This window comes from Carlito syrichta, unplaced genomic scaffold (genome assembly GCF_000164805.1).
Source record: "Carlito syrichta isolate Samal-C Ts95f unplaced genomic scaffold, Tarsius_syrichta-2.0.1 Scaffold100632, whole genome shotgun sequence".
Taxonomy (NCBI): domain Eukaryota; kingdom Metazoa; phylum Chordata; class Mammalia; order Primates; family Tarsiidae; genus Carlito; species Carlito syrichta.
The window spans coordinates 150,594-167,127 of record NW_007044728.1 but is presented as its reverse complement, the minus strand read 5'-3'; the positions used below and the strand labels follow the sequence as shown (position 1 = coordinate 167,127).

Sequence of the window (16,534 nt, the reverse complement as noted above, 5' to 3'; positions counted from 1 at the left end):
CTGCCGTGAAATTGGTGTACAAGCTTGAGTGTGAACTCATGTTGTTCCCTGGGCACACTCCAATGGATGGAATGGCTAGGTCATACCCCACGTTTATCTTTTCGGGGATCCACCAGACTTTTCTGCCTGTGCATCCCCCCAGCTGTGTGCGGCTACATTCCTCAGCCCCGATCGTGCACTTACTTGATTCTAGCCATCCCAGGGGAGGCGCAGCGGCATCTCCCTGTGGTTTGGGCTTGCCATTTCCTGGTGACCGACGATGTGGTGTCGTCACGTGTGGCCTCTTCTCATTCACAGACACATTCAGCCACCTGGGCTTCTGGGGTTGGGCGCTGGGCTGGGCTCCGGGCTGTTGGGGTGGCCCCACCAGACACAGCTCGGTCACTTTCCGCATCCCTGATGGGACGAGAACACTGCAGGTCCGGCAAACCCAGGTCTCAGCGCCTGGGCCAGGGATGATGGTGGGCTGAATCCTCTCCCTGAGCGCCCCCACGCCAACTCCGGACCAACGAGCCGCGCCTCGCGCAGGAATCCGCTCCGGGCGCCGCCCCCGGGTCCACGCGTCCGGGTCTGCGCAGGTGTCGGATACGCGCCGGGGTTAGCGCGGCGGTTACTGTGGATCTGCCTGGCGGGACCTCGCTCCAGGTCCGCGTGGATGCCGGCCAGCACGTCGGGTCCTCGCGGCCCAAGGGACACACCAGACCCACTTGACGCCCCGCCCGGGGCTCACATGGACGCGCGGGACCCGGAAGCCCCCGGCGGGCGCGCGCTGCGAGACGCGGTGAATGCCCCCTCTCTCCCCTGTCCCCTGCCTCACCTTCCTCCATCTGGTGCCCCTCCGCCTCCATCTCCCTCCTCCGTCTCTGCCTCCCACCCCCGTCTCTCCCTCCTCCATCCCGTGACCCCTCCGTCCTGTATCCCTCTCCGCCGCCTCCCTCCTTCCCCCTCGGTCCTCCTTCCCCCTCCGTCCTCCTTCCCCCTCCGTCCTCCTTCCCCCTCCGTCCTCCTTCCCCCTCCGTCCTCCTTCCCCCTTCGTCGTCCTCCCATACCCCGCTCCGAAAGAGCTTCCCGGTGGTCCCGGGGCCTGGGATCCGGTGTGGGCATGAGCGATACTGGTGCTACCCGGTTCAGTTTGCAGTTGGCTCTCGCGGCTCCCGCACTGCTTGTTGAAGATTTTTCCTTTCCCTCTGAATCTAAGGCCTTTGGTATCCCTTGTCAAAAGGCAACGAACCATTTACGGACGGGTCCAGTCCATTATATGTGAAATGTCTCCCACCAATGGTAAATATTGTATTCAGTGCCTTGTGGTTCATTTTTTTCAGGCGGAAGATCTATTTCAGGAACTTCAAGAACATTTTCAAGCTCTGACTGTAACATTAAACCTCAGAAATATCCTTTCCTATCTTTAACAAATACTGCAATGCTTTTGGGCTCTTACATTATATGGGATATATTTTTGTCTATTAGGAGGTAATTACTTGCCTAGGATTTCCCAGTATTTACATTTGGGCTTTCATGTGGCCTCATGGTATATTAATCCTTACTCACCCGGGCAGAAGGTTTTACTTCCTGCTTGAGGGATCACAGGACATTGTGTATAAATAAGTATAAAGTACAAGGGACACAAATGTACAATACCACCTATGGCCCTTACATCACCCTCACTGGACTCTCACAGGCAACCAGAAACCTCAGGATGCAATGCTGACAGTCCCCAACACAGGATGCTAGATACAGCTCCCCCTGTCTTTGTTTCATTTTGTTTAACTTCAGCAACTCACTGTTTTGTCTTAGAAACACGAAATCAAACAGAATTAGGATAGAATGTTTGTAGTTTGAGCCAATCCATATACAGGTAACATCTACCCTAGAATTTGCCCAATTTGAGTTCAGTCTATACAATTAAAGTGTATTCCTTAAAAACTTTGTGCTTGCAACTTTTGATTTTGTAAATGGGTTACAAAATCAAAAAATTTTGAGAACAAAAACGATTTTCAAACATAAAATTAACCATAGGAAGACTGGTTTTAAAAAGAGCTAATTTCAGCCTGTAATCCCAGCACTTTGGGAGGCCGAGGTGAGAGATTGCCTGAGCCCGGGGGTGGTTTGAAACCAGCCTGGGCAGCTTGGTGAGACCACGTCTCTACAATAAATCACACAAAAAACTAGCCAGGCATAGTGGCATGCGTCTGTAGTTCCAGCTACTTGGAAGGCTGAAGCGGAAGGATTGCCTGAGATCGTGGCTACAGTGGTTGTGAGCGTGCCAGTGCACTCCAGCTTGGGTGACAGAGTGAGACTCCAACTCAAAAACAAAACAAAACAAAACTAATTTCAGCCAGGCAGTGGCGTGCACCTGTGGTCCTAGCTATTTGGGTGGTGGGAGGATCACTTGAGCCTAGGGGGTTTGAGGCCAGTCTGAGCAACATAGCAAGACCCTCAGCTTTAAAAAAGAGTTTATAAAGAGTTAATGTCCATTATATTTACATATTCAGAGTTGGCTTAAACATAGACAGCCTCATATCCATGTCCAACCAAGGAGAGCCAGGTTTTCAAAATGAGCTCACAGTTTAAAGGTTAAAGGTACATGGTGAGAAGGCCAGGCATGGTGGCTCACAACTATAATCCCAGCACTTTGTGAGGCGAAGGAGAGAGCACTGCCTGAGCCGAGGAGTTCGATACCAGCCTGGGCAACTTGGCGAGACCTCATCTCTACAATAAATCAGAAAATTAGCTGAGTTCGGTGGCACATGTCTATGGTTCCAGCTACTTTAGGAAGGCTAGAGCGGAAAGATTACCTGAATCCAGCAGGTTAAGGCTGCGGTGGCCGGGAGCATGCTACTGCATTCCAACTTGGGTGACAGACTGAAAAAAAAAAACGTACACAGTGAGAAAAACTCAGGTAAATAACTAATTTGCAATGACATCAAGACTGTCTTTGATCCCTCATTTTAACAGTTGCATCTGGCATGGCATTTTTATGAGTACCTTTGGCATGTAGGTGCAGTCTGAAGCAGGGTCTTTGAGGGCATTTTTAGCTAGCTACTCTATTCCAGTTCTACACGTGCAGTTTTCCTTAACATTGTACTGGAAGAAATGGGGCATCGCATTGAGGAATTGCAGAAGAATGTAAATGACTTAATGGTGCAAGCAGGGATTGAAACTTCTATGAAAGAACAAACGGTAAGGTCATTTTCAGAAAACTGTTCACCTTCTGAATATTTTTGGATTGTTTTGTCTTGAAAAATACAATCCCATATTTGCTCCCTGTGGGAATTACTGTTCTCTGTGCTACATGAAAATCTCTAGGAATAATAAAAGATATTTCTGAATGCTCTTTTTCAAATAGACCTATTAAAATACTCTCATAAAATTCCTTTAAAAGTACAAATTTTAAATGAAAAGCTCTCTTATCTAAATATTGTATACTATTAGAGTACTTTTCACCCCTATTCCATCAAAACACAAATCAGATGAATTTGAGGCAGGAAATTATAACTACTAGTTTCTGTTTGAAATTATATATTCATGTAACCATTTAAAGTTGCTTTATGTACATTAAGCCCTGATTTAACACTTAGTCTTGAAGATGCAAATAAATGTTTAGTTTCAGGTCTCAAACTGCTTTTATGCCCATGTGACACTTATGGAGATACATAACTTTTATGAAAATGTTTGTGCACATTTTTATGACAATATTCTGAATTTATGTATGAACATATCAAATTGAAACATTCAGATGCCTTTGTTTACTGACAGTTGTTATCCCAAATTATCCTGCTAAAGCAAAGCTAGTTTACTTGTCAGTGACTTATTAATCTCTAAATCTGGTATCCTGGTAAATAAGATCATTCACCCTGTGTCCTGCTATACAGGAGCTGCAAAACACTGGTGGGAGGAGCTCTAAAACACTGATGAAGACTAGAGCATTACCTGTTAAGGTTCTATCAGACAGGTCCCACCTGCCCAGAAGCCCCTTGGCCTTCAAGCCCTCCACCCTCCAACTATAAGTCTCTGAGGCTAGGCTGCCTATCACTTGAGATCTTAGACCCTAAGGGCAGCACCATGTAGGCCTGACCTCTATGGGACACCAAGCCAAGAGGTTAGCACAGAGCCAGGCGCAGTGTAGTGTTCCAGTAACTAAACTGCCCAGTCTTCAGCTGGCTGTTGTAGATTAGATTTTTAAAACCCACTAACTATTGGGTATCCGTTAATGTTTAAGTTTTTTTGATGTGCATATAGCCATTAGAAGCAGCAGGAGAGAAGGTCCAATATCTAAAATTGTATTTAAAAGCTGGTAATCCCTTTAAATTAAAGAAGCACCTGTGTAAGTTTAAATCTGTATGGATCAACCTGTGTTGGTTGGCTGTCAGGGTTCTTAACATAGGATTTATGCTGTGGATTTCAGGGGGTTCTGCAATCCCCTAAATGTGCTCCTGTTGGGGAGGAGACTCCGTGACCCCAAAATGTTTAAAACTTCTACATCCTGATAGATTTGGCATTGTATCAGCCGCCCCATTAAATGACAGTATCTGTAATCCTTTTCCTGCATTTAGCTAACATGCGGACAGACTGTGTATTGTTGGAAAAGCATGTTTCCCTGAATACTTCTAGTGGTTGGTCATGGTAATGGAATATTTTACAGCAGTTATGTTTTGTTGTTTGAAGAGGTCATGTTGCTTATTCATTGTGAATTTTGAATCAACATGGGCTCTCATTTGACTAAAAGGAAAATCATTTTACATTTATGTTTTTCTGTGTACCGAATTTTTTCTATACAAAAATGTTGAGTAATTATAAGAAATTGAGGTACTTTCTTGAAAACTTTGGATTTGAGTTGATTTAAATTGATTTAATTGTACATTAATAATACATAAATCAACCTTTTTCAAAATTTTTTTCTTACAGACCTGAAGATGTTATTAAACAAGTCTTTTGAAACTGGGATAAAATGAAAACCATGCTTTTTAGTAACAATTTATGTAACATGAACTCTGATATTCAGTATTTAATTTTAAAATTTATTTTAGTAAAATAAAGTACTAAAATATAATTCAAGAGGTGATTAACCACTTACTAAAGATGGTTGTGAATAATAGTGGAATATTTTTCAATGCATATCTAATATTTATACATCATAGAAGAAAGACATAAGCTGTATTAGTTCAAATTTTTTTTCCAAATTAAAATTTTGTATAGATCTTTTTTAAAAGATCATAGACCAGGCATGGTGGCTAACACCTGTTCCAGCACTTTGGGAGGCCAAAGCAGGAGGATTGCTTGAGCCCAGGAGTTCAAGACCAGACTGGGCAACATATTAAGACTCCATCTCTATAAAAAATTTTAAAAATCAGCTGGGTGTGCTGGCGCATGCCTGTAGTCCCAGCTACCCAGGAGGCTGAGGCAGGAGAATCACCTAAGCCCAGGAGGTAGAGGCTGCAGTGAGCCATGATCGTACCACTGCATTCCAGCCTGGTGACAGAGTGGGACCTGACCCCCAAAAAAAGGTGGTAGTGGGGGAGAGGTCAGTTATAGACTCTCATTTTAAAAAATTATTATTCTCTTGTATTATAAATCATGTTCTTCATACAAAACTTAAAATCACCCAGAATTTTACTGCCAATTAGCCACTGTTAGCATTTTTTCTATGCATAGTCTTACATAGTTGATCATATTGCCTATAATCTAATATCCTGATTTCCTTGCATGTCATATTTTTCCTACAAGAAAATTTCACACATATTTTTGCTATGGCTGCCTAGTAGTCCATCACATGGCTGTAATATATTTACAGTTTACATGTAATATATTTACAATTAAGTATTAACTATTCTCTTGGACACTGAGGTTACTTCTCACTTTCATGCTATTATAAATGATGTGTAATGAGCAATCATTGATGAATTATCTGCACATTTCCTTAGGTCAGAAGTGTGATTGAAGGGCAAGTGCATTTAGCCAAATTCAGAAAGGGAGCATCTTGGATACTCTCAACAATAGGGCCTGTCTTTTTATTTTATTTTTTATTTTTTTATTTTTCTGAGTTGGAGTCTCACTCTATTGCCCAGGCTGGAGTGCAGTGGCATGCTCACTGCTATAGCAGCCCCAACTTGCTGGGCACAGGCAATTTTTCCACCTCAGCCTTCCAAGTAGCTAGAACTGCAGGTATGCACCATCATGCCTGGCTGATTTTGGGATTTATTGTAGAGATGAGGTCTCGCCATGTTGCTCAGGCTGGTCTTGAGCCCCTGAGCTCAGGTAATCTTCTCACTTCTGTCTTCGAAAGTGCAGGGATTACAGGCCTGAGCTACCACATCCAGCTGGGCCTGTCTTTTTAAATGCTATTTGTTTATTTAGGGATGGAGTCTCACTCCTGTCACCCAGGCTGGAATGCAGTGATGCAATCATAGCTCATTGCAGCCTCAAACTCCTGGGTTCAAGCAATCCTCTTGACTCAGTCTCCCAAGTAGCTCAGACCACAGGTGCATACATTGCGTTCAGCTAATTTTATTATTTTTTGTAGAGATGGTGTTTCACTATGTTGCCCAGGCTGGTCTTGAACTCTGGACCTCAAGTGATCCTCCTGTCTCAGCCTCCCAAAAGTGCTGGGATTACAGACATGAGCCACTGTGTATGACCAATGCAAATCTTTAAAAATGCCTCATTTAAATTCAATATTCTTGGTAGTTGAATATCAAGATAGTTGATTTGATTCTGTGAAAAATTATAGTAGATATTTTAGTTGAAGTAACCCAAACAGGTTGAATCCTCATCAGTAACATAAAGCAGTTTATAAATCCAGTATTTAATTTTATTTTATCTGATTTTTTTTTTTTTTGAATTGGAGTCTCACTCTGTCACCCAGACTGGAGTACAGTGGCCACTCCCGGCCACTGCAGCCTCAACCTGCTGGGCTCCAGTAATTCTTCCGCCTCAGCCTTCCAAGTAGCTGGAATTACAGGTGCGCGCTACCACACCAGGCTAATTTTTTTTTTTTTTGAGTTGGAGTCTCACTCTGTCGCCCAGACTGGAGTGCAGTGGCTGCTCCTGGCCACCGCAGCCTCGACCTGCTGGGCTCCGGCGATTCTTCCGCCTCAGCCTTCCAAGTAGCTGAAACTACAGGCGCGCGCTACCACGCCCAGCTAATTTTTGATTTTATTGTAGAGATGAGGTCTCACCAAGTTGCCCAGGTGGGTCTCGAACCCGCGGGCTCAGGCAATCCACTCACCTCAGCCTCCCAAAGTGCTGGGATTACAGGCTGAGCCACCGAACCCGGCTTTTTTTTTTTTTTTTTTTATTGTAGAGATGAGGTCTTGCCAAGTTGCCCAGGCGGGTCTCGAGCCCGCAGGCTCAGGCAATCCACTCACCTCAGTCTCCCAAGGTGTGGGATTACAGGCTGAGCCACCGAGCCCGGCTTAAACCCAGTATTTTAAAGAAATTAAGTAGAAAAGAAAGCTTCCATTAGTTAGCTAAATTTAAAACTGAGACTGTCAAAAATATACTAACTTCTTTTTAAATGAAGTTCTAAGCTTACCCCTTTTTATATAGATTGGCATTTAACATCTCAAATATTCACTCAAACCACAGACCTACCCATAAGGAAATCAGTTGTTATTATATAATATCAGTATGTGCTTGAGTATCTTCTCAATTTTTTATAAATGATTGCTATTTTCCAACACTCTGTTCTATATATTTAAAAGGCATCTGAGGCTAGGCGCGGTAGCTCATGCCTGTAATCCCAGCACTTTGAGAGGCTGAGGTGGGAGACTCTCTTGAAGCCAGGTGTTTGAGACCAACCTGAGGAACAAAGCAAGACCCTGTCTCTACAAATAAAAATAAAAATTAGCTGGGCTAATTTAGAGACCCTGTCTTTAAAATAAATAAATAGGCATCTGAGAGTTTTCAAAAGGAAAGGAGGGAAATAGATAAATTTGTACAGGGCCAATCACTCTTGTTTTAATATTTATTATTTAAGATGTATGTCCCTAATGTAGATTAATACAAAATTTAATAGAAAGCAGTTTGTTCACAGAATACTTAAATAAAAGAGTTAATTCAATATCAAATGCAATATTTGTATCTATTATTTAAAACTCATTTAACACAAAGTTATGAAAATATAAAGCTTACATAAAGGGTAAATGTCTGGGTACAATTTTCTGAAATTTACCAAATTTTAAATTAAAGCTACCTTTTTTATTGGAGTATAATTATTTAAAATGCAAACCAGGTTACTTATAACCCTGACCACAGGAAGGTCCCCAGGTCTCAGAAAGGCCCAGCTGCCTCCCACCAGAGGAGTAGGTCCCCTTCTGGCAAGTCATTTCCCCCACAGTCCCTAGTCACCCCCTTTTACATCTTCAGCCTGAGAAGTTTCCTCAGGACACGTCCCTGAGCTCCTCTGGGCTGGCTGCACGCCATGCTGTCACGCACCTCTCTTGTTGGGCATCACAGCTGTCATCCACGCATCCATGATCTTCATCTGCCTTGTGGGGCAGCACTATGTTTGTTTTGTTCTTCGTGTGCCCAGTGCTGGGCACGATCCTTGCAGCCCAGGAACAACTCAAAGATTGTTTGGAATTAATGCATTTCAAGTTTCAAAATACCTTGTACTGTTTTCTGTTTTTTGGGGGGATTTTTTTTGAGTTTGAGTCTCACTCTCTATCACCCAGCTTGGAGGGCAGTGGCATGCTTCTGGCCACTGCAGCCTCGACCTGCTGGGCTCAGACGATCCTTCCGCCTTAGCCTTCCAAGTAGCTGGAACCACAGGCACATGCCACCATGCCAGGCTAATTTTTTGATTTATTGTAAGATGAGGTCTCACCAAGTTGTCCAGGCTGGTCTCGAACCCATGGGCTCAGGCAATCCTCTCACCTCGGCCTCCCCAAGTGCTGGGATTATAGGTGTGAACCACCATGCCCAGCCTCCCCTGTACTGTTTTATAAGATGCTTTTTGTTGTGGAGAAGAACTAAAGGCCAGAGGAAGAAAGTATACTGACACAGTACCTGGATGCATCCTTAGCAGAGCACCTTAGGCTGCCTGAGGCAGTTCAAATCTCATCAGGACAATGTAGGCATTCTTTTTTAAAAAATCAATTATTTATTTCAATAACTTTAGGGAGTACAAATAGTTTTTGGTTATGTGGGTGCATTATACAGTGGCACCGAAGTCTGGGCTTTAAGTATACCCAGTACCTCCACCTGTGCACACTGTACCTGATAGGTGATAAAATTTTATCCCTCCACCCTTTCTCCCCTCCCCCTTCTGAGTCTCCAGTGTCCATTGTTTAGCTCCCATTTATAAGTGAGAACATGCAGTGTTTGTTTTCCATTACTGCATTAGTTGACTTAGGATGATGTTCTCCAATTCCACCCAAGTTGCTGCAAAACATATTCATTCTTTTTTTATGACTGAATAGTAGTCCATGGTATGTATGTATGTATGTATATAATATATGCCCCCCAAAAAGGAATTATTTTTTGGAGGGCAGGCCCCTTGCAGTACAGGCTTCCCTCATTAGGTAAGTGTTCTAGGAACAGCCTCAGTGTACCAGCTAGAGTTGTTGTGAGAGGCTGCATTTGGCTTCAGTGAATTGAGATTCTTTCAGTGTTTCTGCCCATTTCATGATGAGTGACTTGCAAGTGCACCTGCCCACACCACACGGAATGTTCAGCAGTTTTTGACCAAAAAAAGGTGGTACCCCACCTTCCCTATCACCCCATCTCACCCTGAGTGGCTTTTTTGTTTCCCTGGATTAAAAAAAGCCCTCAAAGGAAAACGTTTTGCTAATGTGGAAGAGGAGAAACAAAAAAACAGCAGAAGCACTAAAAGGCATCCAAATTGAGAAATTCAAAAACTGTTTTGAGCAGAGGAAAAAGCGTATCCATAGCCGTATTGCATCAAATGGAGAATACTTTGAAGGTGTCTGAAGGTGTAAGAATAAATACACAACTTTTAATAAATTCTGGGTTTTTTGGGATCCCCCTTGTATACCACATTTTCATTATCCACTGATCCGTTGATGGACATTTAGGTTGATTCCACATCTTTGCAATAGTGAATTGTGCCACAACAAACGTAAGTTCAGGTGTCTTTTTTTGTGTAACGACTTCTTTTCCTCTGGGATTATAGGCGTGAGCCACAACACCCAGCCTCCCCTGTACTGTTTTGTAAGATGCTTTTTGTTGTAGAGAACTGAAGGCCAGAGGAAGAAAGTGTACTAGCATAGTGGGATTGCTGGATCAAATAGTAGATCTAATTGCTTTTTTCTTTCTTTTCTTTTTTTTGAAAAAGCAGATTTATTAAGAGGATGGAAAATCTCCCACAGTGGGAGGTGACCCAAGCGGGTTGCCCCTATTTGCTTTTTTATTGGTTAGTTTGACATGTTTGTAGATTCTGGATTAGTCCTTTGTCTATCTATAGTTGGCGAATATCTTTCATTTTGTAGGTTGCCTATTCACTCTGTTGATGATGATGATGATGATTTCCGAGTCGGAGTCTCACTCTGTCACCAGGTTGGAGTGCAGTGGCAGGCTCATGGCCACCACAGCCTCAACCTGCTGGGCTCAGGTGATCCTTCCAAGTAGCTGGAACAATGGGCACATGCCACCACACTCGGCTGATTTTTGATTTGTTGTAGAGACAAGTTCTCACCAAGTTGTCCAGGGAATCCTATTTCTTTTTCCTTTTTTTTGGAGTCAGGGTCTCATTCTGTGGCTCAGGCTGGAGAGCTGTGACATGATCATGGCTCACCACAGCCTCAACCTTCTGGTTTCAGGTGATCCGTCTGCTTCAGCCTGCTGGATAGCTGGGATTACAGGTATGTTCTACCACACCTGGCTAATTTTTTTGTAGAGATGAGATCTCATGATGTTGCCTAGGCTGGTCTTGACCTCCCAAAGTGCTAGGATTACAGGCTTGTTTATCTATTTTGCTGTGCAGAAACTTTTGGTTTAAGTTTCACTTATTTTTTTATTTTTTACATTTGCTTTTGGGGTTTTAGCCATAAATTCTTTGCCTAAGCCAATTTCCAGAATTTTCCCCTGGTTTTCTTCTAGGATTCTTATGTTTTCAAGTTGACGTTTAAGTCTGTAATCCATCTTAATGTTTGTATATGGTGAAAAAGATAGGGATCAAGTTTCATTTTTCTGCCTGTAGCTATCCAATGTTACAGCACCATTTGTTGAATAGGGTGTCTTTTCCGCAGTGTTTTTATCTGCTCTGTCAAAGATCAATTGGTTTGTAGGTATTTGGTTTTATTTCTGGATTCTCTATTCTGTTCCATTAGACCACGTGTCTGCTCTTGTACCATACCATGCTGTGTTGGTTACCATAGCCTTGTATAATTTGAAGTCAAGTAATGTGATGCTGCCAGCTTCGTTCTTTTAGTTTAGGATCACTTTGGCTATTGTTCTATTTTGTTGGTTCTATATGAATTTTAGGATTGTTTTTTCTAATTTTCTAAGAATGACATTGGTAGTTTGATGGGATTGCATTGAATCTGTAGATTGCTTTGGGTAATAAGGTCATTTTAACAATGATTCTTACAATCCATGAGTATGGGATGTTTTTCCCACTTGTTCTATGTCTTCTGTAATTTCTTCCATCAGTGTTTTGTAGTTCTCCTTGTAGAGATCATTCACCTCCTCGGTTAAATATATTCCTAGATATCTTAGCTTTTTGGCTACTATTGTAAATTGAATTGTTATTGATTTGATTCTCAGTTTGGTTGCTATTTGTGTGTAGTAGTGCTACCGATTTGTGTGTATTGATTTTGTGTGCTGAGACTTTACTGAATTCATTGATCAAGTCCAGGAGTCTTTAGCATTCTCTAGTTATAAGATCATGTTGTCAGCCTACAGTCTGATTTCTTCTTTTTCGATTTGGTTACCCTTTATTTATTTCTCTTGCCTGACTGGCTAGGATTTCCAGTACTAGGATGTGGGCATTCTTTTAATGGCTTATAATGGTAAATATAAAAATGCCACAAAAAATGCTAGAAACAGATGCTTTTTTTTTTTTTTTACTGAGTTGGCATCTCACTCCATCGCCCAGGCTGGAGTGCAGTGGCACACTCACGGCCACCCCAGTGTGTCACCCTGCTGGGCTCAGGTGATCCTTCCACCTTAGCCTTCCAAGTAGCTGGAACTACAGGTACGCCATCACACCTAGCTAACTTTTCTTGATTTATTGTAGAGATGAGGTCTCACCAATTTGCCCAGGGTGGTCTTGAACCCATGGATTCAGGGAATCCTCTTATCTCAGCCTCCCAAAGTGCTGGGATTATAGGCATGAGCCACCATGCCCAGTCAACGTTCCAGATCTTTACTCTGAATGTCTTACAACTGTGAATGGCACCTTGCTTTTCTGTTCAGTAGCGTTTGATTCATCTGTTGATATGTGTAGCTCTAGTGCAATCACTAGTTGCTGCACAAGAGTCCTTTGGTGATTTATTTTGTTTGACTAACATTGTTTCCAAATAATGCTGTGATATTCTTACCTGTTTCCATGTGTGCACATGCCAGTTTCTCTAGAAAACTTGATTACTTACCCTATTCTGTACCTCCCAGGCCTAATGCCTCGGTTCGGATGCTACACTTATTTATGGACTTTGCCTAAAAACCATCATGGGAAGATGGGAAACAGAAACCACCAGTTTATCCCACTTGATTAAAGCAACATAGTACCATAGTTGAAGTAAGGCTGGCAGCCTTGCAGATCTAGGTTTCAAACTCATATCCTCTGTTGCTGGTTGTAACTTGGGGCAATTTAAGCTTTAGTTTCCATCTGTGCAAAATCACCTGGTAGGTGGTTGTAAGGATCCGAGAAAATTGCTTGCAAACCACTTAGCTCAGGGCAAGATAGACAGTAATTGTGTAATAAGAGATAAACTTGGAATGCAGAGTCCAAATCATTATGAATTCAACTTTGAGGGTTCCAATTTATCCACATCCTTGCCAACACTTATGATCTGTCTTTTGAGTCTAGTGCGTGTGAAGTGGTGTCTTGTGGTTTTGATTTGCACTTCCTTAATTAGCAGTCATGTTGAGTATCTCTTCATGTGTTCACTGGCTATCTGTTTTACCTTCTCTGAAAAAAATGTCAGGAGTGTAATACTGAATATCTATTATATGCCAGGTACTTGAGGCTACATAGATTATTTCACTAGCCCCTACTATGATATGGTATTATACTCCCTATTTAATAAATGGGACAATTAACACTAGCAGGATTGAATCACAGATTTGCATTCAAATTTTAAGTCCATTTAAAAAGCATGCACTTGTTTGTAAGTGTTTACGGATTGTTTCATTCTTCTATGAGTACTCCTGTGTTTTCAGTTACAATCTAACCACAGCAGTGAGCACTTAACACGACTACCCCACCAGGTTCTCTGTGTCCTTGTGCCAAGACATCTGTGCACAAGGCAGACAGAAAACAGCAGATCAGAGAAGGCAACCTGCCAAGGTCATTCAGTAGAGCAGAGGCTGAGACTCAGGCAAGACAGAGGCCTTGAGTGTGCTTAGATGACAACCCTGCCCTCCCCCCGCCCCCCACTGCATTCACTCACTTTCATTTCAGAGTGTGGGTGTGTGCTAAGATGTGACAGGCAAGATCCCAACCAACCATCCACACTGTTAGGATAAGACATGGGCAAGAGAAACCCAAGACTGTAATAAGGAAACTTTTTAACTATATGGACGGAAGGATCATGGTTTCTACAGAAAATGCAATATATTTAAGTACATCAGATACAATCTTGGGAGGAATAAGAAATAGTTCTTCTACTCCTTAAAGGGAAGGCTCCAAACAGTATTTATTGTGCTGTTTTTATAACAAGGATAAGATTAAGCCTTTGGATTCTGTTATGGGTTGAACTGTATCATCCCAAAATTTATATATTTAAGCCCCAACTTTCAGTACCTCAGACCTTTTTGGACACACAGTTGTTGCAGAAGTAATTAGGATGAGGTAATGCTGGAACAAGGTGGGCCCTAATCCAACATTATGTTCTTACGAGAAGAAATTTGGAGACAGGCACCCACACAGGGAGACCACCATGTGAAGGCAACAGAGATCAAGATGAAGCACCTGCAAGTCAAGGGGAGCCAAAGACTGCCAGTAACTACAAAAAGCTGGGAACAGACCTGGAGCAGATCCTCCCTCACAGCCAGAGAGATTCAGCCCTGCCCACACCTTGATTGCAGACTTCCAGCCTCCAGAACTGTGAGAGAACACATTTCTGTAGTTAAATCACCCAGTTTGTGGTTCCTTGTTATGGCAGCCCTAGCAAATGAATCAAGTAGGCAAACACAATGGCCTCATAGGAATAAACACCTTAATTTCACTCCAGGGGTAAAGATAAGGATTAACTCTGACTACCAACATCAGTAATCTATATATCAAACAATTATGACTGTTCCTCTCCCCACATGTTTATTTCAGCTAGTTAAGGCCCTGTGATCAATATCTCAGAGATCCTCAGCCCTTGAGTTTCACGCACTTTTTCAAAGGCTTTAAATAGTTTAAAATATTGCCACATGAAAATGGCTCCACAACATTCATCCACAGGCTGACAATGCGCCTCAGTATCTGTATTTGGTGGAGTAGTCCTTGGGTGACACCACCAGGCCGCGACCTTTGCGAGCCCCACGGTACACAGTCTCTATGATGTCGACCATCTCCTGCTTGTCCTCCATGGCCCAGTTAATCTTGTTGTTGTTGCCAGTCCCCAAGTCAATCATGATGTGCTTGTTCCTGCAAAGAAAAAAAGGATACCCATCCTTACAAAAATATTTTAAAGAATTTCATGAAAAAAATGCTGTTTCTCCCCCTTGTTACAAGCTTTTGTCAACAAAATTTAAGTACACATACAACCAAGAGGGTATTACCACGATTTAGAAAAAGGCAGGAAACAACCTTGATACGTTTTTAAAACAATGCAATGCATTGTCCACCAGGTCTTTTCCGTATTTCTTTCTTTTTTTTTTTTGAGTTGGAGTCTCACTCAGTCACCCAGACTGGAGTGCAGTGGCTGCTCCCGGCCACCGCAGCCTCGACCTGCTGGGCTCTGGCGATCCTTCTACCTCAGCCTTCCAAGTAGCTGGAACAACAGGTGCACGCTACCATGCCCGGCTGGTTTTTTTGATTTATTGTAGAGATGAGGTCTCGCCAAGTTGCCCAGGTGGGTCTCAAACCTGCGGGCTCCCAAAGCGCGGGATTACAGGCTGAGCCACCGAGCCCAGCCCCGTATTTCTTTAGGACAAATATCCTAAAGGGAAATTAGAGAGTCAAAGGACATAGTCCTAGTCACTTGGAAAGACAAATTGTTTTCCGGTGGGTTGTATTAATTTACCTATAAAAAAGCAATGTGTAAGTTTTTCACAGTGCTCTTATGAACATTTAGCATATATTTTAAGAACCCTACAATTGTGAAATGAAAACAACACTTTAAGTGTCTATGATCAAGTAAGTAGAAGATTCTTTACATACTCAACTTTCAAGAGGCTAGATTGTCTCCTATGGATGGATATATATGCGCACTTTACAAGGGCTACTTTGTTGGACTTGTGTGAATTCTTCGTAATGGTTGAGAATAGATCTTAACTTAATGTTTCACTTCTACAAGGTCATACATTTGTCTTCCATCCCCTGTTCCATGGCAAGTGCTCTGCATGAGCTCTCTGGTTTGGCCTACTCTCAACCAGAGCAAGCTAAAAGGCAGGTGTGATGTTACTCTTCTGCTTCAAGCCTCCACTTCCACAACAACATTCCAAATCCTCACATTGGCCCAGGAGTCCAGGGTCTGGGCCCTCACTTCCTACCACACTCCCACCTGCCCTGTTGTTGTTTGCCTCCCATGTCACTGGCAGGCCCAAATACAGTGTGCACCCAGCTGCCTCTACACTGACTCCCCGCCACCCTGTCTTGTTTAGGTACACTTCTTCAGTATCTATATCTCACCTAAGACCTGCCCTTGTATTTCCTTGTCCCCCTTTGCTAATTTACTTAGATGTTTCTTCTATCAGACGAAGTTCTGTAAGTGGGAACCCTATCTTATCTGACATTAGGTCCCAGCTCTAGACCACAAAACCTGGTAGGGGCTCAATACGTAAATTAACTAAATATTAATACCACTTATCTTAGAAGTCTGGTTCACAGAAACAGAAGGTCTTTTTTTCCTGAGTACACAATTAGTCCTAAAATTACCAAAATGCACAAAGTATGCCACTGCCACCACCCAAGGCTATTCCCTACAGCCTCCTTGTCCTTCACAGCACCTCCAGCCCAGGCTGGCCTCAGTCACATGCTGTGGGGGCAGAGACCCAAGAAGGCCCTCTCTATTCCCATTTGAAGAAATGGGCTCAGAAGGCAGGGAGGAATTTGTTACTGGGAAATGGAGGAAAGAGACCCTTGCTACAGGGTGGCACAGTAAATAGGACATTGCTGTCCTGCAGTTATGTGAAAGTCTGAACTCATAAGTCAATAACTTGGGATATTTAGCTGAGAAAATTTCTAAGCAAAGTCTTAAAG

General features: G+C 42.8%; 2 protein-coding genes across 7 annotated transcripts in view; one reads left to right on the top strand and one right to left on the bottom strand.

Moving 5' to 3' along the window:
- The first annotated feature begins 588 nt into the window (after nt 1–588).
- Nucleotides 589–16,534, top strand: part of HSBP1L1 (heat shock factor binding protein 1 like 1) — a 17,130-nt gene continuing 1,184 nt past the window's right edge. For 2 of the 3 annotated variants that reach the window (XM_008064248.2, XM_021715409.1), the window contains exons 1-4: nt 589–781; nt 1,323–1,389; nt 3,086–3,180; nt 10,779–10,820. In XM_008064248.2, coding sequence (XP_008062439.1) covers nt 656–781; nt 1,323–1,389; nt 3,086–3,180; nt 10,779–10,808 — 318 coding nt within the window. In that variant the 5' untranslated portion in view covers nt 589–655 and the 3' untranslated portion in view covers nt 10,809–10,820. Of the gene's footprint in view, nt 782–1,322; nt 1,390–3,085; nt 3,181–4,905; nt 5,051–10,778; nt 10,821–16,534 lie in introns of those variants that run through there. The other variant, XM_008064254.1, reaches the window with a different exon arrangement.
- Nucleotides 13,672–16,534, bottom strand: part of TXNL4A (thioredoxin like 4A) — a 16,521-nt gene continuing 13,658 nt past the window's right edge. For 2 of the 4 annotated variants that reach the window (XM_021715396.1, XM_021715405.1), the window contains one exon: nt 13,672–14,758. In XM_021715396.1, the coding sequence (XP_021571071.1) occupies nt 14,587–14,758 (172 nt within the window). In that variant the 3' untranslated portion in view covers nt 13,672–14,586. The remainder of the gene's footprint in view (nt 14,759–16,534) is intronic. The other 2 variants (XM_008064241.2, XM_021715399.1) reach the window with 2 other exon arrangements.